Source organism: Pseudomassariella vexata (assembly GCF_002105095.1).
Source record: "Pseudomassariella vexata strain CBS 129021 chromosome Unknown BCR38scaffold_6, whole genome shotgun sequence".
NCBI lineage: Eukaryota > Fungi > Ascomycota > Sordariomycetes > Amphisphaeriales > Pseudomassariaceae > Pseudomassariella > Pseudomassariella vexata.
In genome coordinates this window covers 1,354,216-1,375,709 of record NW_024467961.1, presented here as the reverse complement: position 1 = coordinate 1,375,709, position 21,494 = coordinate 1,354,216, and the positions used below count along the sequence as shown (strand labels likewise).

The window sequence follows — 21,494 nt, the reverse complement described above, 5'->3', positions numbered from 1 at the left end:
CAGCTAAGGCGTCAGAATCTATCAGATCTATACCTCAGGAAGCCCTAGAGCACAGCTTTCTATTAGAGCTGGTTGTACCTGAATAGCTATAATAGTACGTTGAATACACTGTTTCGAATACCTTCAATTGGATTGCAATATGTGGCCAGAAAGGTGGGGTTGTACGTTACGACTGAAAAGAAAACCAACGCCGATATACGAATGTTTCTGAATCAAGAGACTGGTTGAACGGCTTCCGTCGGGAGGCAAAGACTCAATAACGGCCACTAGGAAATTTTTAGTTCGTAAGCTCTCCTTATCGGCCGCGATCGGAGCAACAGGCGCTAGGGGCGGGAAGGAGCCGAACGAGTCAGAAACGTGGTATGTCTGCATAGTGCATTCTCTTAAAAAGACTTTGTCACTTTGTCGTCTCCAATGTCCGGGTAGTTCCCCCAGCTCCAAAGAAGATCCCAGAGCCACTGTGGCTGCTTTGTGGCTGTACACATGGCTAACTGCTGTGGGGAGGGTTCAGCAAGAGTGGAACCAGGCAGCCAGGTCTTACAATGGAGATTAGCGGACGGAGACAAAGCTTGAACAAACATCAACCTTTGGACGAACATGACGGGGAGGAAGCACCAAACTGAGGCCATGGTTCTCTTCTACCCTTCGAACGAGGTGCACTCGATTCTCCAATTCTGAGTACAGGAACTTACATGAAAAAGGAAAGGGCAAGTGCTTAATTGGGGTGCGGGGATAGTGGGGATTATCTGTGTTGTCGATCCGCTGGTGGCCGAACAAGAAGGTCGTTCGGGCGAGTTGGACCTCTTTGAAATGGTGTAGCCTTCAAAGTTCTCCAGGGCATTTCTAGAGGCATAGGTATCATGCTTGTTCAGTCGTTACAAGGAAAGGGCTCAATCCAGTCCAGTTTGTGCTTTGATCTCTAATTGTCACAGTGCTAGCGATGATATAGCCGCAAAATGCTGTATATAGTAGTTAGCAGGACCAAATGTCAGTGATCCACAGGCATCCAAGGTCTTTTGGTCTATTGGCCGATGGGGTTGATCCTCCCTCTGACAAGTATGCCCAATTTGGTCCCGACTTTTTCAGGCTGCCGTTTACGAGTGTTTGGGTTGAAGACCCAGTGTCATCGCTTGGGAGAGGACCGCGTCAGCTTGTTCGCCACCTCAAACAACTTGCGCGGTACAGGCTTCGCAATGACCGCATATTATATCTGACCAGCGAGATATATCCTCCTCGCGTTTGCTGGATTGTATCAATTAAATCGATTGGCGCTCCCGAACCGCGGTTGGATAATTCCGTCAAAATGGTGTTGGTCCCAAAGTTTACGCCAGAACTCCTCACGTCAGCGCCTCGACGGGGCCCAGCAGTGCCAAATCACAATGGCACCCTGGCGTTGTTCACGCAGACAACCCATACGATCGGCGAAGAAAAGGCGCTGAAGGAGATTCGTGTTATGAACATCCAGACGGGCGAGTCAACGAGGCTGGTGGAAGACGAGAAGGCACACGATGCATTATGGCTTGGAGACGGGACAAATACTGTCATTTACCTCAAGTCAGGGGGCGTAGGCATCACCTGGATCATGATGGCAGATGCCGACAACCCTTCGCTGGATCCATACATTGTGGATGATATCCAGGCCCCCGTTAACAACCTCAAAGTCAGGCCGCTCAAGGACGGTTCCATCGCTTTTGTCGTCGTTGGCTTCGCAGATAAGGACGGTCAATTATACAACGAAGAGTCTAACAAGAAGCCTCACACCGCGAGAGTCTGTGATTCATATGATGTCCGAATTGTAAGTACTGCCTTTACTGCCCTGCACCAACACTAACATGTGTCGACGAGCAGTGGGACGCATACAAGAAGCCTCAGAGATATGCCATCTGGTATACGACTTTTGTCAAGGAGGATGATAAGTGGAGATTCAATAAACCTCTCAAGAACGCCGTAGCGGGCACGACGCTCGAGGCCCCGATCAACATGTACCAACCATCGAACTCTACAGACGACTTCGACATCAGTGACAAAGGCATTGTCTTTGCAGGCCGAGAATTCGAAGTTGGAGACCCAACGATGGTCAATATTAGCAGTGTTTATTACGTTCTTCTCGAATCATACGTCGAAGTCAGCTCTCAGGGACCAAGGAAGATTGCCATACAGAGCAACGTCGACAAGAGTTACTGCAGCCATCCAAGGTTTAGCCCGGACGGTTCGATGATTGCATTCTTGAGAGCACCATATGGTCGTGGAACGGCCGTCTCCATATACGTCAACCATCTTGATTCCCCTAGGGCAATCAATGTCTTCACCATGGTGACAGGGAAAAAATGGACTCTCATCCCCGCTAGCTTCGAGTTTGCTCCTAGCGGCTATTTCGTCTACATCACCGCCGACGACTGCGGCAGAGTTGGCCTCTACAGGCTTGATCTGCAGCCAAACGCGTATCCCAAGACACTGCTGCGAAGCGGTGCTGTCTCTGCATACCATCCCTTGAAGCAGGATAAAGACGACATTGACAGAGTCTTGGTCACCAGCTCAAATCTTATTCAGCCTTCCATATTCCAGATCGTGGACGGTGACCGGGGCATCGAGTCCGAGCCGTATGTTATTTCCACCGCTTCCCAGCTTACGAATCTCGGCCTCTCGCCAAGGCAGGTCTCAGAGATCTACTTCGAGGGAGGAGGCGATTATTGTGTGCAGGCCTGGGTTGTGAAACCTCGTGACTTTGACCCAAGCCGAGAATACCCATTGTTGTTACAAGTTCACGGGGGCCCCATTTCTGCATGGAATGATGCTTGGAGCACAACAGTACGTCTTATTGACCATCAGCAAAGTTAGACAACTCGACTAACACGATGAAGTGGAACCCAGCTGTCTGGGCCGAGCAAGGCTATGTCGTGGTATGTCCCAACATCACCGGCAGTACAGGTTTTGGCTTGGATTTCTCAGAAGGTAAGGTGTCACATCAACACTTTGATACCCTGCTGACACAGCGCAGCGGTATTGGACAATTTTGGTGGTCGTCCATACGATGACCTCGTCAACTGCCTCGAATACGTCAAGAACATGCCAGGCGTCGACACGGTGAACGCCATTGCTGCGGGAGGCAGCTATGGTGGCTACATGATGAACTGGATCCAAGGACACGAATTAGGACGGAAATTTAAGGCCCTAGTCTGCCACGATGGTATTTTCCACATCCCGACTTTCATGCTGCAGTCGGATTTCTGTGACACCGACGGAGTCTTCGGTGGGCCTCCTTTCATGTGGGCTAACATCGATGGGCTGGAGCGCTACAACCCGGCCCGACCAGATCTACTCAATAACTGGACAACACCAATGCTCATCATACATAGTGAGAAAGATTACAGGTGCCCGGTTACAGATGGTGTGGCTGCGTTTCATACGCTGAAAGCGCTGGGCACTCCGGCTAGGTTCGTCAACTTCCCTGACGAGAACCACGTTGTGCTCAAGGAGGAGAACTCACTGGAGTGGCATCGTTTGGTATTTGAGTGGATCAATCAATGGTCGGGTGTTGCTGCGAAGAACATGATGAAAGGCTTGACAAGGCCTGTGTGAAAGGCTTCAGGTGACCTCATTTAAGATCCTTGCCCCTATGGTGTCTAATACCAACATAAATAGGAACGAGAATCTATACATAACTTCAGTAAGTGTTCCTTATATACTCGTCTTCTAGAAGGTAGGGAACTATCCGGGTTGCACTATAGCGAGGAATTATTAGGCTTAGCGGCATAGTAGCTAGCTAAATGGGGCCTAACCCGTTACAACCTGTTCCGGAGCGACTAAAGGAGAGCAAGGTTAATTGGGTGAAATCGCATAAAACGAGGCATCCGGGCGTGGTAGTGAATCCATCCAGTTCTCAGATGCCTTCGCGGTATCGACCCCTTATTATTCTCTGTTCTCTTCCCTACTACTTATAACGAACGCTATCCGGGGTCTAACATGTAAACCACTGGGTAGTAGTAGGTGGGACTTATACTAGCAAATAAGCCCTCCCACGAAAGGCCAGAGCAATATTGATTAGGATGGTATGGAGACTAATTCAGTCTGCTGAACAATAGGATTCATCGAGGCCTAGTTAGCCCAACTATAGGTAAGATAGATGCTTAATTGTGTCAGGATACGGCTAGGCCGAAAGCAATAGTACAGAGTGAAGGGGAGTAATAGGCGTCCCTACTACTGATCACCGGGTAGTCACTGGTGATCTCAGGCAGGGGTGCCCAGGGTAGTTCATTGATCTCTAACCTTCTTCCTATCTTCCTCCAAGGTACCTCTCTTACATAGATAACCAGAGCACGTATTCGAAGTAGTAGAGCCCGTATATCGGAGCAGCAGAGCACCAATTCCTCCGCTTCCTCAGTATACCAAGACTTCCATATTAGGTCATGACTCGCAGGTCCCAGTACCGGTGCCCCACTGGCACCCCACCGGTGTCTTGCATGCGACACGCTGACAAAATGATCACCCAAGTAAAGACTGTCTACAACGAAATGCCTGGGGTGTACTGTCCTTTAAGTATCCATTTCTTCCTTCATATATCCCAAGAATCCTGTTACGTATTCTTCCATACCGAATGTTTCACTTATGTTACGCTCATGTGTGGACTTGCAGGTCGGAAGCATTAAGAATGTGAGAGAAATTGAAGTCGCACATGAGAGCTTCCAGCGGATGGAGAAGCAATGTTACAGATGCGTTTACTCGACAAGTATGGTTGGTATAACATGGTAACAATAGACAATTAAGCAATTCTTGAATGTCATATAATCATGGGATGTTGTACGTGTATACTTCGAGCCATGCCGTACTATATACATGTATATACTACCATTGTAACACTGGGGAATGACACATATCCTTTTGACGTTTGGGACTCTAGACGCTCACCCAACCCCATAACAGTACGTCTTGGGCCACCAACAGGAAAATTCGTTCTAACCGCACACACATTAGTATGTGGGTACTGCCGATGAACGTGTGATACATTACCACATCTATCCAGAGGGATTATCGGAAATGCAGCGTTGGATGGCATTGGTGCCATTCGTATCACTATGGGAATGTCAGAAATGATGTCTCGTCATAATTCGAAAATCGCACCATTCGCGCGTGCAGTTCGAATCCGTGCCGCAACGGCTAACACAGGAGTTCAGCGTCGTAGTGACGTCAGCGATACAGGAGGAGAGGTCTCGCGGAGCAACGGGTGAGGCGACAGCAAACGCGCCGAGGGTAATGGCGACGATGATGGAGAACTGCATTGTGAAGTACTTGTTTAAAGCGAAGCTTAAAGCTATGGTGTAAATTTGTTGGTTAGAGTGGTATGTAGTGGGAAGAGAGTCAATGATGTAGAGAGTAGCTTATATTTAATTGAATGCGAGCAGCTGCAGGGGCGGAGCATGTTTTATACTCCTTGAAGTTTGCCTGGCAACAGCATGTGACGAAGATACATATTTGCGAATAGTGATGAGGAGCCTACGTAGTAAAGTCCGGATGCGTAATCTTGGCGGCTTCGTTCTCTTTGATCAGAACGGTAGATAGACCGGATGATGTGTACTGCGGCGGTGGCTTCGGTGATTTATATGAGATGACGTCGAAAGAGTTTGGTGCTTCGTCAGTCAGCCAAACTTTGACCAGATTCAAGTCTAGGGGTTCCTTTATTCAGGCCCGAACAAACTCTATGACGCTGGGCTCTCCTGGGAATCATCCGTCACCGCAATATCGTTACCATAGTCACAGATGTTGGCTTGCCACTCTTCAGCCGTCCAAACAAATAGTAAGGATTTCGGAAGTACAAAAAGCCATCTGATGTGGTAATTCCGCCAAGACCATTTCGAGTATAAACCTTGAATGTGCAGGTGTTCACCGGTGAGCGTGGTCCGGTCCGTCAATGCGTTTCGCCGATTACAACCCGAACGGCTATGCCTTCCTGAAACACGGTGATCCACGGCGACTGGAAGATGCAGCCAACTATTAACGGCATAGTACACGAAGATGGGTGATAGTAGGCGATACAACACGATGCGAATGATGTGGCTACAGACAACGCAATTATGCCTCGAATCCTGCTGTTGCAAATTATCATTTATGGACAGTTCAAAGAAATAAAATATCCACATGGGCTATTCATGATGAGATTGTACTAGCGAAAGAATACCACAATGTGGCAACGAGTAGGTGAGGTCCGAGGAGCATAATTGTTGGATTGTGGGCAAATGGAGAGTCTTGAACGAAGTGAACGGCGGCCACAAGGGCCTTATATAGACAGTACTAACTGATGCCTGTCCCACAGGCAGGACTTGTGTGGTTCGATGGGTGGTGCTCATATTGGCCCATAACGTACGGTGTGTGGCCATATGTCCTTCCAAGACTGGCAGTCTTGATATAGTAGCCTTGAAGGTCCAACAATAATCCTGAAAAGGAGACTAGCCGCATTACGTCCGGGCTTTTGCGATGGTGGCTTTTACTATACCTCGTCAGATCAAGTGCACTATTGGGAACTGAAAGGGGAAACCCCTACCTATCTCCATGGACAACTTGAATAGTAGTGAACATCAGTACTCATATGGGGAGTACATGCTTGAAATAACCTACTTCGTAACATGATAGCTTTGAAACATGCGAAGTATCCTATAAATAAATAGCCTCTAATGCGATACTTCTTCTCACATCCTTGCAATAGCTGTCTGAACGTTGTTAGGAATCTTGTTCAATGTGAACTGTACTACAGACGCTGAAAAATCGAGAGTTGACCTCCTGAGGACTTTTCTGCCATCTTGGGTCAACTACTACGGTTTACCAGGCGCGCAGTATCCAAGGCTTGGGATTATACTGGGCGCTGAGCTCGACTATAGCCATGAAGATGCCTCCCAACCCTGGACCATATAGTAGGATTTCTCTTTTAAAGCTGTGAAGCCTTTTCCGCGGGACACTATTTTGACGGGCGAACTGCTTTGGGTTGAGAGTGTTTATATTCAGATGGGTCGGTCTAGCGAATTTTGGCCAAAAGGCGCCTGGCTTCAACTACCGTCGGATTTGTATATTCGGTGTACTTCAACTATGGATCACTCCCACCCGCGGCAAGATATGAGTATTTTCACGTCAAAATTCCTCACATTCTGCTACTATGCATAATAGAGTCAACTTCACCGTACTTCCTTTGGTGCGTCTAGGCTTTCTCATATTTCAACTGGATCGCATGAACCTAGCCAGCGCACGTACCCGCGGATTGGCGGTCCGTATCCAGGTCAACTAAAACACCATCAACCTGGGTTACTAGCTCACGCATCTGGGGACTATAGTGTTGGAGATACCTTCGAATCTCATCGTTAAGAAGGAATGCTGATTCGCGCAGCTTCATGTTCCGCTAAAGCTGACTGACGGACACTGCTATCTTGGCCCTCGCAAATGGATTTCATCGCAGACTTGGTGTTCGGACTCACGGTGACTCTCCAAGTCTTTATAAAGAACCCCACTGATTTCCTGGCGTGACGCCTTTGTCTAGGCCTCGTCGAGGCAGGTTAAATCCCGAGATTTATGTTTACCCTCCAGGCATGGTCAAGAAACGCGAGTTAGCTAAGCGTGTAGCTGTCTTCTTTGGAATCTTTGGCGGGATTGTGTTGAGTTTTATCCTCGCAACAGGAATTTTGCAGCTCGAAGGGGTGCAGAGTTTTCGGGGTTGGTAGTGGTTGTTCTTGCGTATGTATACTGCCCCGGGTTGATGGTATATCTAGATTGCGTGGCTCACTCAACTATAGTGGAGGCTGCTTCACGAGTACCGTTGCTGCCTGCCTCGCCAGACCTTCCTAAGCTATTGCCCGACCTGGGACTAATCCATATTTCTGCAATCCATCAGGAGATCTTGGAGAAGCGAGTCCAGCAGATTACATCATAGTAGTGACATCAACTAGATCAGAAGATGCAGCCCTCAAGCTGGGATAGTAAAAGCATGGAGGAGCAATATGAATGTAAGACAGACAGAAGTGAAAAAGATATTTCCCGTCACTCATCCAGGAGATCAGCCCCCCTTCCAACGGCCGCTCTGATTTCAAGTTTCTGGTTTCTTGTTTTGTTCTTGGGTTGTTTATTTGTCTTTACTCTGTTTTTTTCTTTGTTTTTTTCTTATTTGTGTGAGTTATGTATAATCCTCACGGATGGGTTATGGCAGATAGCTGAATCATCTGCTTGCCTACAGTTAGGATACATCTAAAAGATGCGTTTTTGCGTATCGTATGCGTTACTCCCCACGCACGCTTATCGTGCAAATGGAGTCGACCCGGTGACGTGTGTGCTCTGGATATCAATCGTCCTGTTCAAAATTTCAACTCCAATACCCAACTCCCTTGAACGGCATAATGAAAATCAAATGGTTCGTGCCCAAGACGCGTCTCAAAACCCACCGGTCCCCTGGAGCCTCTTCACCGCGCCCACCACACCCCTCGCCCAACTAAACTTCCCTGGATCAGCGCCAATCGCGCCCTCGGCCTCATTCCCCTCCGGACTCCTCCACACGCCATCCTCTTGGCTCGCCATGCCGTAGCGATGGGTATTCTGGTTGCGCCGCAGGGCATCGATCCATACCTTGCAGACTTCACGGCTTTCTAGCATAATATTGGATTCTTGTGAGTGAAACCACGACTGTGTATCTTGATTGCCGCTACCAATGATGCCGATATACTCGTCTACAATCATGAGCTTTATGTGGCAACTGCGGCGTTTCTTGTCCGCCACGATGGGCTTGGTCTGGTCCTTAGCCACATACCAGAAGTAGTGCAGACGGGGTCTGGCTGATGGGGAGAGGGCGGCGTAAAGGTGACTGGAGACCATTTCGTTGTGGCCGCCTTGCATAGGCAGGAGCTCTCCCGCGTCGTTGTACCCCAGGCAGATATAGCAGTATACGTCAATACCTCGCTCACAGGCCTCAACAATTGCTGGGACAAGCGGCTCCGCATTGAGTGTTGGTGACTGGATAAAGACATTCTTCTTGGCGTTCCTCAGCGCCGATAGCCACACTGCATTTTGCGGGTTCGACACCGACTTGTGGTTCGGGGGACCGTACGGAGGTCTGTTGACGAGTGCGATAGGAAAGGGGTCGTGGACAGGATGCGGAATCATGGGCGTCATTTCGTCTTCTGGTTCACAATCAGGGGCATTTCCAAGGAATCCCATGTTGGTGGTGTGGTTGAGGTGGCGAGTCACCGCCTGCATCCGAGTCTCTCCCGGCTTTGTCGACACCGACTCCTGCACGCGGGCTATCTCTCCTGCAATATCTTTGTCGTAGTGGGTGTTGTCTGTTGTGTGCTCCGGAAGGTCGACGATTGCTGGGACCTTAGGTTGCTGTGGCACCTGCTGATTTGAGTCCTGTGAAGAACGCACAGTCTGAGCGGGAACGGAAGAGTCCGACCCTGCAAACTTGATGTGACGTTCGGGCTTGATGTTGTCGGCGAGCTTTTGGTCCGCCTCCGGACCGTAAGCTGCAGCTCTCTCGACGAGTTTGTTCGGGTGTATGACCACTGAATGTCCCTTCAGGGTGCCATTCGGGTTGAATAAGTCGCCACGGTTTATTGGAAAGTGGCCAATGCCCCCTTCAGCCGCTGGGAATCGGGCACTCGGAAAAGGCGGGTCACTTTTCTTGTGCCAACTTAACAGCGCCATGTCGTACATGGAGTCGACAATGGGACCCTCGATTTGAACCATCATCTCCATGTTATCGTTATCCTGGATGTTATTACTTTGGATCACACCCATCTTTCGGTCTACGATCATGTATTTAGCATGGGAGGTGCCCAACATGGGGTTGTGGTAGTTCATGACCTCGAGGTCAATATTGGGGATCTCGTGCTTGGCAGGAATGCCCACGGCCTTTCCTGTGTACTCCTTCTCAGATACGATGTAGTGAGGTTCGAGGAGCTGTCTAGGGCTGCCACGGTCGTACAGGATCTTCATTACGATCCGGCTTCCTCGTTCGCCGGCCCGGCGTGAGAGCTCTCTCATGGCGTCGGTGATGTATGCCGACGCAACTCCGTTTTGCCAGAAGTTGGTGGCGAGGAAGACCTCACGTTCTGCCCGCACAATCATGTTGGACATGTGTCTAACAATGTCGGGAATGCTTGGCTTGGTGTTAATCACTTGGGACTTGGAGGATGAGTATAACCACTTACACGGATATGACGGTCAGCGGCACCACGCCGCTACTGCCCATCAACGAAGGACTTACCATACCAAGGGCAAGCTTCTCGTCCAATGTGGAAAGCGCATCGTGGTATAACTAGTCATGTCAGTCAGCATAGCACCTCCAAGCGTAGCGAAACAACTTACCCGAAGGAACAGCTCACTGGGGTCACGTTTACCCCATTTCCCACAATCCCGTGCTCTGAGCAGCGCAGCGTCATCAACCAAACCTTTCCCTATGTCTCGGATACCCGCATGGTCGTTGTCGCCTTTTACGTAGTGGCCGAAGCCCTTCTTCCAAGCATCACCGGGCGAAACTGTAACATCCTCAGCTACGAGCGCGGACACGCTCTTGGACGATCTGCACTCGTTATACAACGAGTCGCCGATGGAGTATTTGGACGCTTCCAGGGGGTGAGAACGGGGCATTTGGGTAGATTTGAGGTCTTGCTGTCTTGGAATAGTCAGAGCACTAGAGGGGAACTCTACGAGAGCCTGATATAGGGCGCTGCCCAGGTTTTGAAGACTAGACATGGCTGGAATTTTGCGTGATTGAGTCCAATCACTCTAGGAACCAGGACGAGAGAAGTAGGCTAACTACTAAACTTGCATCGCCACGCATAATCCGACGGCCACGGACATGGCACACAAGTCGGTCGTTTAATACTCCGTAGCGTTCTGTACTTGCAGGGTGGAGCCCGCTTGAGGTGGAGGTTCAAACAGGCTTTTGCCAAGAAATGCGGCTATGGGACGTCACCTAGGAGGCCGGCGATCCGGGTTGGATTTGAGGGGCGTAGACTGCGTATGCGTGGCTGGTGATCGACGTGGCCATCAGCGACGCTCCCAAGGCGATGAACCCGTTCTGTTGCACTCAGATACCATGTTCATTGCGATGTATCCTAACTTACATGGAGCTGAAAATGCTCGTTGCTTCTGGGCATTCGTACCATTGTCCGCACTTGCTACTGGCAATGGCGGAGAGACTATAGAATTCTTCGAACCATCTGATGAAGAGATGACGTAACTTTGTGGGCGTAGATTTTCCATCAATCTTGATGTGGGGTGTGTCAACAGTCAGGCCCGGGAACGCGGCAACTTCCAAGGAAACCATGACGATTCCCTTGCAGAAATGTACCGATGTACACGCAAGCTTCAGAGCTACTTCGTATCAAAGAGTGCGAGCTGAAACCTCGAAGCGGTCAGGAATGGCTTGTCTATTCTGAATGAACTTTCCCAAGCGTTGCCCTTCTACCATTTATCCCTTCCGATGTGATCCCCATGACGATATTAGGTGATCTAGCGAAATATTACAACTCGCTCATCTCGCCCATCTGCGCCTCGCTCTCGAGCTTGGCAAAGTCGGTGAAGCCCAGCTCGTACACCAGACCCAAGCTCATGCGCGCGTGCTGGAGCATGTGGTCGAAAGACAAATACTCAATCAAGTCATCGGTGCCGTGGATGTGGTTGTCCGAGTCGCCAAAGGCTGACTCGATAACAAATGCCGACGGGTATCCGGCCTTGGAAGCCGATGCGTGATCAGAGCAGGCATAACCACACTTGGTCTCGACCCATGGGATCTCGCAATACTCTTCGATGATCTTCTTGATGAAAGCAGTCAAGCCTGGATCGACGAAATCAGTAATGACACCGACACTCTCTGGCTTGCCAGCGTCAATGGTGCGCTGAATGAATCCAGTCATGTCTTGCTGAAGCATAGCCTTGATGTTGCGTCCCTTTTTCTCGTAATCAGCGAAAATAGCCTGGCTACCGAGAAGACCGCCCTCTTCGGCGCTGTACCAGTGGAATTCGATCGTGTTGGATGCATTCCCCATCATGACATCCTGCGACTGCAGGAGCACGCGGAACGCCTCCAGAATGGTGACTGTGCCACTCCCATCATCGTCGGCACCAGGCGCGGGAAGGACGGAAGGAAACCAGAGGTTGATGGAATCTTGGTGCGCGCCAAGGACCACGGTCGCGGCGGACTTGCCAGGAATCGTGGCAATTACAGAGTTCTGGCCCCACGGGTGGGTGAAGTGTTTGGCGGTGACGCCGTATGCATCGGCCCCAGCCTCTTTGATGGTGTCCTGCACCGTCTTGAGCAGCCACTCAGAAGACTGCCGGCCGTAGTCGGACTTGTAGAATCGCGTGTGGAAGCTCGTGAAGGTCTCGAGATGGTCCTTCATCAAAGACTTGGTGAGGTTACCAAGCAGCGGGTTAACGTCGGACTGCAGCTTAACCTTGGATGGGAACACGGGCTTCGTCTTGGCTGCGAGGCGGAGCGAACCGAGGTCGCCATGCTCGGTAATGTCCATGAAGTTCTGGCCAGCCTTGACAACAGCTGTTAGCAGAGGCGCCGGAGACAGCAATCGGCCAAACGCGGTGCGATGCGATGCGACGCGATGCGTTTGAGTGACGGATGTTCTGGGGCAAACTTACTCGGCGCAGCTCCCATTTCTGCTCTTCAGTGATCCATTTCACCTCGCCGGGCGACAGTTCAACCAAGAACTGCTCAACTGGCTCTTCGATGAGGCCGTCGGGGTATGGAATGACTCGGTTAATCTCAGTTTCCTCGATGAAACGGGCGGTCGCTGCCGCTGGCAGTAGAAGCGCTAGAAGTGACGCCTTCATGGTGAAATCGGGTTTGTGAACTTGAATATGATGAAACCTGGGGTTTGCGGAAGGTAGTAAGAAGATAAAGCTTGGTCGAAATGGTAGATACAGTAGTTGCGCAACGTCTGGGCGTTGAGAGCTGGCAGCTAACCAAGCGATAAGCTAGCTCTATGATGTGCCCACCTAGTGATTACCTGGCAGTTGCCTGGTCTGGGGGCGGGTCTATCGTGGAACCCCATCGGAGCTAGGGGTAGCCAATGAGACCGCTAGCTAGGACATTGTGTCGCCAAAACAGCCAAGACAATGTACCCACCTCGATATCAGAGTACGGGAAAGCCGGAATCAACCTGGGAATCTTTTCAGCATCGCCGTTCCGACAGTATCAGGCGTGAACTACTGTTGAACAGTCATGTACTATAACAAGGAGATTGCACCATGCATTGATAGGCTTTCGAGGCCATACTGCCCGCTAGACTACTGCGCGTCCTTTATCACCGTCTGCAGCCAGATTCTCAGACCACAATCAATCCCATCTGTTGCGTCTCCTACTTGAGTAGCCGTCTCGTACAAGTCACACCGACAACCCTCAATGCTCGCACATTTGGCTTCGTCCGCATGGTATCTGCTGAAACATTCTCCTCAATTTGTGCGGCCCGCCCTCTGCCGCTGCCAGCTAACAAGCTCTCGTGTACACCCTTTATATACAGAGGATCGCAAACAACATTGCAGTGGTCCATTATTTGAAAATCAACATTGCGTCCACATTCCTCTCGCAGATAATGGAAGACACAGTACGTTGCTGAGCATTCCGCTTGTCAATGTAAACCGGCTAAGAATGTGGCACAACGGTAAAGTAAGCTTTCTACTGCCGATCCTGCTCCTTGTGGACCTGTCGGATGTCGTAACTACGAACAAATGTCGCCGTGATCTTAGACAGCTCAATCTTGGCAACGTTGTGCCTTGGGCATGAGCCATGACCCGCACCGAACTATGAGTCCGTATCAGCCTTATCAACCGGGGGAATCTTAGCTTACAGGAATCCAATATTTATCTTTAAAGGTGGCGTCAACTTCAAGCCAGCAATCAGGGTTGAACTTGGAAGCGTTGGGACCCCAAAGTTCCTTCGAGTAATGAATCACCCAGGGGCTAACAGACACCAGTGCTTCCTTGATGCAAGCTTGGAGGTAATTATAGACGTGTCAGTCAATGCTAGCCCCCTGAACCAGTGTATGTCCTGTCTTCAACATCCTTCACGAGGCACCATGAAAGAGTTCGAGGCCCGTACGCAAAGTCCGATGCTTGAAACTCATGGTAGCTCTTGCGCATGGGCAAAATAGGGGACACGATCTAGGCAGAGGCCCCTTTTCTGTGTCTCGTTGATTTCAACTTGTACCAGTGAACCATCACACAGTTAGTTTCATTGCATACATCGTCTGTGTTGACAGTACACAGCACTCCGCTATGCTTGAATAGCAATTGCATGCTGCTGCGTTGAATGCCGCTTACCTTGAAGGGGCGCAAGAAGAACCTTCTTGATTGCATCAAGGTGGCTAACGCTGACCTCGTCATATGATACTCTGACGAAGTGGCCTGTAAAAGGCTGTTAGCAGATGGCATTATCGAGCAGAGATGTCTTTGCATTACCATGTTTCTTGTGAATTCGGATCAACTCTAGGTTCTGGTCGCTCTTCAAGATGTGCTCCATCTGCCATAATCGAGTGAATGATGTGACAATGTGGCCAGGTATGTTGTTTAGAGGAGCCAAGTATCGGCGGTGCGTTAGTAGAGTAACCAACCCAGTAAGCAGCAAGACCAAAACAACCGGCCAGCTGACGGTGATTTTTATTCAATCCATGGCTCGCGGTATCGGGTGCAACGAAGGTTGGCTCTGGTATCCAGAATCGGTGACTTGAGATACCTACCACGTGTCAACCGGAGCGGTTGTTTGGACGCTTTCTCCGGTCTTCTTCTCCATAGAGGCGGATCCGGCAATATGGCTAAGCTCTGCAAGTAGAGCCGTTGAAGCTCAAGGAACTAGTATGCCATTCGGGTTGGTCCCCCAGTGGGCACACCACACACCTAAGATCCGCCGCCCAAACACAACACATTCTATCTCGTATCATAAACTCGCGAAAAGCTGTGAAATTGAGCGATAGAAGATTTCAGGCAAAAACTTATAGAAGCTAGTTTGTCTTAAAGTAGAGTTGTACTTTGATTCTGCTTACTAATTAAAGTAAAGTTGATAGAAGTTCACTTAGAAAAGCTAACTTATAGACTTATAGTCAAGAAAACGAAGAGTGGCTTTAGATTAACGTACCCCACAAGCAAGTTGGCCACTTTTTCTTGGCACCGTATGAATAACTTCAATAACTTAACTAAAATAAAAAATAATAATTCAAACTAATCGGAATCCTCTTCCTCGTACGTATCTTTATCATTCTCACAAGTACGAGCATTATGTCCGGGCTCTCCGCAGATCCTACAGCGCTGTCGGCGTGGTTCGGCCGGTCTCGTACGACGACTTACACGTATATCATCCTGTAGCTGTTGTTCAATATTCCGTTGAGACTGTAAGTCCTGAGCGTCTCGTAAACTAAGAGATCCTCCATCTTTTAGCTGTCGATTTTGAGTCCTTCGACGACGGCTTAGCTCTTGATTGGCCTTCCGAAGTGTAGTAACCTCATCCTCAAGTAAAACTAACCGATGCATAACAGCCGTCGCACCACGTGAAAATTGGTCAATAGCCGTAAGTATTGTCGTCGGGGAGCTATTCTGATGCTGTACGATTCTGTTTTTAACGTATTCAGACTGGGATTGCGCCTCGGTTGGGTTATTTGGAGTCTTCGATTCCCAGATTAAGGGGGCGCCAGACGAGCTCCCAGGAGGTGTAGGCGTATGTAGCTTAATATCCAGCTGTGAAATCACATATTCCGGGTCGTACGGAATAAGTCCTGTCCCCCTGAAACCTGCCTGGATATTCGACTTAGTTATAGTCGTACGATACGCCCTATAGAATGCCGAAAAGAAATCCTCCTTCGAGATATGGGTTATATGCGCCCGTATTAGGTCTTCAATTTCTTTGCCGTACGACCTTTTCAAAGCCCTAAAACAGCCTACATCGAGAGGCTGGAGCTTATGTGACGAATGAGCAGGCATACTAAGTGTAATAATAGTATGCTCTTTGCAATATAGCTCGAAGTCAGTCGAGTGGTGGCTCTCATGCCCGTCGAGGATAAGACGATAAACAACCTTCGTACGATCCTTCGTATAGCGATCAAAGTGCTGAATCCAGTCTACGCCTCGCTCATTTGTTGTCCAACCGTTTTTGGTTACAGCGATTACCCAGTCGGACGGGAATGGGCTATTCTCGTACCAGGATAAGAGGTGGTTTTGACCCGCGACAATAATATACGGCGGGATAGCCCAGCCGGACGAATTGATACCCTGGATTACTGTAGCCCATTCTCGATTGCCTTGTTGGACTTTACGAGGCCTTCCGCGTCGTTTGGCACTTGTAACTACCATCTCGGATGAGATTAAGCCCATCGCGAACCCTGTCTCGTCGAAGTTATAGATATCCGCCTCTTGGATACCATATTTCGCAATTGTATTTCGTACGAGCGTAAACCACGCGCGATACGCGTCAGGATCTTCGCAATAGGCTCGTTGGTAGTCGATTATTCGATTAAAACGCGTCCGAAGGTCTGGTTGTCGTCGTACGAAGTTCGAGGCCCAGTTGGCGCCGACGCGTCCAGCGCCACGGTCACGGAGCAGTCGGTTAGCCATAGCTTCAACACCATGGAGCCGGGGAGGAAATGATCGCGAATCTAGGTCAAGTATATATTGTACGACCGCTAACTCTTCTGATTCCGTAAGCTTATGACTAGATTGTCGAGTATCGCGTCGAGATAGTAGTCCGCGTTTTCGGTTAGCTAGAGTTGTACGAGGGACATTGTAGAGTTGGGCAGCGCGTCGGATGCTTAATTCGGGTTTCGATTGAAGCGCCTGACACGCTAGAATCATGTCGCTTTCTTTCCAATTCGATCCCATCTTGGTATGTGTAAAGATGATGCTAATTAAAAGGTTGTTCGTACGGTGCCAAGAAAAAGTGGCCAACTTGCTTGTGGGGTACGTTAAATAAAATCTATAGTAAAATTATTCAGTCTCAAATCAACAGTAAGATATTCTACCTCTACTTTCAGAGTCTAAAGGTAGTTATGTTTAGTAGTCTAAAAGTAGAGTATCCCGGAGGTAAGTTGGACAATGTGTGATTTGTGGACCCCACTTCTGCCCAAGGGATCTGATCTACTTGCTATACTACCTGCACTCTAAATTTGCTTGACTACATGTTGACTTGGAGGCTAATAAGTAAATACGAGCCGATGTCTACTAGGCACTGAAAGATTTGTGAAAGTGTTATTGACCTCTTCGAGTCTGGAATCATTCATCCACAGTCATCCATACACCAATCTTCGGCAATTGAGTATGCGAGAAAAGGGTACGGAATGACTTGCGGTAACTTGATGACTCTGACTTGCCATTCCCGTAGAATCGTAAAGCGCTATGATTGCAAGGGGCCCTGACAGGAACAGCTAGTTCCGCGCTACTATCCCGTTATCCACCACTTGGAGCTATCACAGTTACATTCCTTATGGAGCGTTCCAAACCTCGCTCTTCTTTATCCAATATGGGTTGGATCGTCCGCGCCACTTTTCTCATTCGGTACCAAAGCTATACCGTGATCCCATATTGTGGAGAAAGCAAAGACCGCTGAACTACGGGGTAGGGGTTGGGACTTCGTCTCAGTCCTCTGCATTTGAGCCTTTTATGGTCTGGCACGTTTGTACGTTTTGATATCCTGATGTTTTTGTAGGATCTCAAGATGTAAGGGAGTTTGGCTACTTGAGTAGTATATTACCTACGTGGGGAATCATGATTGGTGGATATTCCGAATAGACTACAGTTACTTAAGTACTTTAATGCTGTTTTCAATGGAATATATGCTGTCATATAATTTCATTATTGGACAGCCAAGGCCGTCATATTTCCCGGGCAAAGCAGCACGCAATCATTTCTCTTTCTAAAACTTCACCAGTTCACATCCATTGGGATAAATACCAAGTCAAGGACAGGGCATCAATGCTATGTATCTCCCCCTTTCACTCTTGCTCGTGCGCTTTAGACCCTCTCCCTTGGCACCGTAGCTCGTCTTCTCTCATACTCCGCAACTCCGTGCTGGTCCCAGAGCCTGTATTTTTCTTGAAGATGGCCGTCACAAGCTTGTATGAGTTGGGTTACGCTGCGGCATATGTCACCTTCGCCTTTGGGACTATCTCGGGTTTGATTTGATTCGCGCTCATTGTCAAGTACTGGGGCTGGAATGATTCTGCTCCATTGCCGTTCTATTGAATGAGATAGGTTAAAGCGCCAGGTTCGTCCCCTGACAAATGAAGTCTAGGTCGTTAGTACCGTTCACCAAGTCAACCTGCGACTGTTTTAATAGAGCAGTCGTGCTATAAATGTCCAATACCGATGGTGTGATACCAAGGCCCATGTAACAGCAACGCAGCTTCACGGCTGTTGCGCTCCTGAAAACATGTTCGCTGCTGACTGCCAGATTCTTTGCCGTTTGCTTGCCCCATATATACTGTATTCATTGAGGTGATCGTCATCTATAGAGTCCATGTGGTAAGTAAGACCACATTCCTCTTCTTCTAATTTCGGTTATCTGCGCAAAAGACGTTTCAAATGTTTTTTGGGTTGGATTCGGCCTCAGTGCTAGTGCTCTTCTAACTAGCTCGTGGGTCAACCCAATTCTCTACGACAATGCACATGAGTCCGTGCTGGCTTGGGTATATAGGCTTCTCATACTGCTCCAATGCATATCTTTCGAGAAGATACTCAACCTCCTGTTGTATCCGGAGGTCACATATGCTCACATGTTTATTATCATGATCATTCCTACCGTTCTTGGATGTTACCTCCCACATCCCTTTTGGCGTTCGTCCTGACATTTAACATTGGGCAGATTATTGGGATTAATTTGTGCATCCTGGTACTAGCCATTTCCACGATATGAAACCTCCAAATAACCTCCGACTCAAAGTCACCATCCTCTCCGTCATCGCTTGCGGCCTATGCTCTATCATTATGGTAATTCTGTGACTTCTAGTCCTCGTATCCGTTACTTTGGTCCCCGATGCGTCCTTCAAAGTTTGCAAGATGATGATCGCGGCGCCCTTTGAGGTCCAGTCCGCCATTTTTGCCTCGAACCTCCCCGCTATCAAAGTACTCTGGACCACTTTCACAACCGGAAGCTCCTCAGGGAGCAACAAGGAATACGCTGGCCAGAAGCCCCACAAGCTCTCATCCAGGGAGCGCAAAAATGCAGGCAATAAAAGCTAGGGGCCAATGGGCATCATAACGCGGTTGGAACGAGGACTCAAGAGCCATGAGTCTGAAGAAGAACTGTTCGAGTAGAACGAGGTACACATAGAGTTTAAGGCACCTTCAAAATCTCCAGCTCAGGGGCTAATGCTAGGTGTAGGGGACATCAAGGTTACCAATGATATGGAAATCATGACTTCATCGTCAGTGGATGGCGAAAGTCAATCTGAGCGACGCTACTTCGCTGGGCATTCTTAGGTATGGAAAACGAAGATGCCTGCTCTAATATCTGTCAATGCTGTTGAAAGGAAGAGAAAATTATAGGGAGTACTATATGAAGCGTCTGTCTGGTGCGCCGACCTTCAACATGAATATTGTTTCTCTTCATTTGTATTTTCTGACTATCGAGGCCGATCTATCTGGATTCAACTCTTATTGAGTCAAGTGCCATCGAAGGTTCTGATTTGCTTGAGTGCGCTTATAAGATGCACACACTTGCGATGGGAAAATTGAGTGTCTCGATCAACCATTTATGTCACAGACTGCATTGGTTCTGTGGACAACGTGATCACACACGTCGCGTCGAACGCCGACGTGGATGTCCACGATCTGCCGCAGCACTAAACGGCAGTGTAAGCACCGTCTTCTCCGAAATTTTAGCGCCATATCGGTGGACGGAACGAACTGAGGCAAAATCATACAGCACGCAAGTTGCTGACGATTGACCCAATGCTTGTCTTCGTTTCCGTTCCGATTAACCTTATGTTCATGAGGCTGAGAAAGCTGCCACGACGACCGTGTTCTTCTAGAACGATGGTGGACTGATTTGGACGGTACGCTGCATGAACATGCACATGTAAAGGAAATTCACCTTACGAACTTTGTAATCATCTTTCATCTCTACTGTAGAAACTTAAACCTATGAATGTCAAAGTCTTGGCTTTTCCCTACCCACTGTCGGAAAAAGAAGAATGAGAGAGTCTGCTGCGTAGATAGTATCAACAGAGCGACCTATAGTTACATAGACTGTAAATATGACATTCAGAGCCAAATGATTCTGAAGTGGTCACACAGGAGGTCCAGGACTTCACTTCAACCAACCCTAATAACTGTCTGAGACGTTTCAGGTCAATTGCAAAGGTTTGGTCCGAAAACAATAACCTTGACATTAGTGTGCAACGGCGATATAACCTGCATTCTTAGTAAGCGAAGCTGGAATAGCTTCATTCAATCATCCGCCCTTACTATGTAGTAAGATGTAACATGATCAATAAGCGTCATACACTCAGATATTATCGTTGCCCAGGTGTGCTGTCGTGTCGCCGCGTGGCTTTCGAACTCCGCCATCTAGGTTACGCTGATAACCACCGGCCCCGAATCGACGGAACTAAATCTCGTCCGACAGTTCGGCACACGTACGCTATATGTTCAGACTTCAGGTGACACCTTGAATGACGCGTCGCGTTGGCGACGGATCCGAAACCATGAGAATATAATTGCTGGTCCGCTCCCGCTCCAGGAACGACAGGATCATGCAACCAATCTAATTGTGCCAATCAAGCCACTTAAACAATTAACATCGCTTCCCCTGCATTATCATTTCCATCAGCACCACTTATTTTACATCTCCATTTTCAATAGTCCATACAACCAAAACAATGGCTGTGGATATCTCATGCTGGCTGCCACAAAAGGCCTTGAACAACCAAAAAGGGGCCAACGCCTCCGTCTGGGTTGCTGGTCTTCCCTACGATGTGACATATCATGAACTTCTCGCCTCCATCCGCGGCTGCGGAAAAGTTAAGTGGACAAACATCGACTTCCCCCGAGACGCCACCGGCACAGCAACAGCCCAAGTTATTTTCTTCCGCCATATTGCTGCAAAGCGCTTCATCGCTCAAGGCCAGATTGGCCAGGTGGTAGTCAACGGGGCTAGAGTTGAGGTATCCTGGAACCGGGTGAAGACGGTAGAAGAAGATGACACCGACAAGTCCCGAGTTCTGCGGATCTCGGGGCCACAGAACATGATCTCGGAACGACAACTGATGGCTTTCCTCATGGCCAACTTCCAGTTCGACATAGACGATGTCATTGAAGTTTGGAGCTCGGAGGAATCGGCATGTCTCGAGGTGCGGTTTGCGTCCTGGCGCAGCCAGGCGCACACGGCGAAGATTGCTTTGTGCCAGGAATACGGAGATCGATTCAACATGTGGTATGACTCGGATCCTTGTGAAGCATGAGGTCGGGTCACTGGAAGGCGGATTTGATCACAGCAATATATAGACAGCGAGATTTGGATGGATTTACAG

The 21,494-nt window shown here is 48.9% G+C and overlaps 6 protein-coding genes across 6 annotated transcripts; 2 read left to right on the top strand and 4 right to left on the bottom strand.

The window, feature by feature from the left end:
- Positions 1-1,303: 1,303 nt before the first annotated feature.
- On the top strand, positions 1,304-3,579 carry BCR38DRAFT_484620 (prolyl oligopeptidase; the record flags this gene model as incomplete). Its single annotated transcript, XM_040863770.1, has 4 exons — positions 1,304-1,795; positions 1,849-2,808; positions 2,862-2,952; positions 2,999-3,579. 4 exons carry the CDS (start codon positions 1,304-1,306, stop codon positions 3,577-3,579), a joined length of 2,124 nt encoding a protein of 707 aa, XP_040716310.1.
- A 1,433-nt stretch (positions 3,580-5,012) lies between these two features.
- On the bottom strand, positions 5,013-5,276 carry BCR38DRAFT_484619 (uncharacterized protein; the record flags this gene model as incomplete). The annotated part of the gene is made up of 2 exons (XM_040863769.1): positions 5,013-5,070; positions 5,119-5,276. 2 exons carry the CDS (start codon positions 5,274-5,276, stop codon positions 5,013-5,015), a joined length of 216 nt encoding a protein of 71 aa, XP_040716309.1.
- A 2,999-nt stretch (positions 5,277-8,275) lies between these two features.
- Positions 8,276-10,824, bottom strand: BCR38DRAFT_192318 (uncharacterized protein). The gene is made up of 3 exons (XM_040854018.1): positions 10,333-10,824; positions 10,176-10,282; positions 8,276-10,123 (listed from the first exon to the last, which is right to left on the bottom strand). Exons 1-3 carry the CDS (start codon positions 10,717-10,719, stop codon positions 8,404-8,406), a joined length of 2,214 nt encoding a protein of 737 aa, XP_040716308.1. The 5' UTR covers positions 10,720-10,824; the 3' UTR covers positions 8,276-8,403.
- Positions 10,825-11,492: 668 nt separating this feature from the next.
- On the bottom strand, positions 11,493-12,816 carry BCR38DRAFT_341031 (uncharacterized protein; the record flags this gene model as incomplete). Its single annotated transcript, XM_040855836.1, has 2 exons — positions 11,493-12,515; positions 12,625-12,816. The coding sequence occupies 2 exons, from the start codon at positions 12,814-12,816 to the stop codon at positions 11,493-11,495; spliced, it is 1,215 nt and encodes a 404-aa protein (XP_040716307.1).
- Positions 12,817-13,660: 844 nt separating this feature from the next.
- BCR38DRAFT_408889 (uncharacterized protein) lies at positions 13,661-14,503 on the bottom strand (the record flags this gene model as incomplete). Its single annotated transcript, XM_040858317.1, has 4 exons — positions 13,661-13,786; positions 13,833-13,975; positions 14,305-14,388; positions 14,443-14,503. The coding sequence occupies 4 exons, from the start codon at positions 14,501-14,503 to the stop codon at positions 13,661-13,663; spliced, it is 414 nt and encodes a 137-aa protein (XP_040716306.1).
- A 6,397-nt stretch (positions 14,504-20,900) lies between these two features.
- BCR38DRAFT_297037 (uncharacterized protein) lies at positions 20,901-21,377 on the top strand (the record flags this gene model as incomplete). Its single annotated transcript, XM_040854509.1, has 1 exon — positions 20,901-21,377. A coding segment is annotated over one exon (477 nt), but the record flags the coding sequence as incomplete, so codon positions are not given.
- Positions 21,378-21,494: the final 117 nt, after the last annotated feature.

What these genes read in the sequence shown, in the direction of transcription:
- BCR38DRAFT_192318 (XM_040854018.1), bottom strand. Translation starts at nt 10,719, where the DNA reads ATGTCTAGTCTTCAAAACCTGGGCAGCGCCCTATATCAGGCTCTCGTA. An exon ending in CCAGTGAGCTGTTCCTTCGG is followed by an intron (nt 10,283 to 10,332) that starts GTAAGTTGTTTC and finishes TGACATGACTAG; the next exon opens with TTATACCACGATGCGCTTTC. An exon ending in CCGCTGACCGTCATATCCGT is followed by an intron (nt 10,124 to 10,175) that starts GTAAGTGGTTAT and finishes CACCAAGCCAAG; the next exon opens with CATTCCCGACATTGTTAGAC.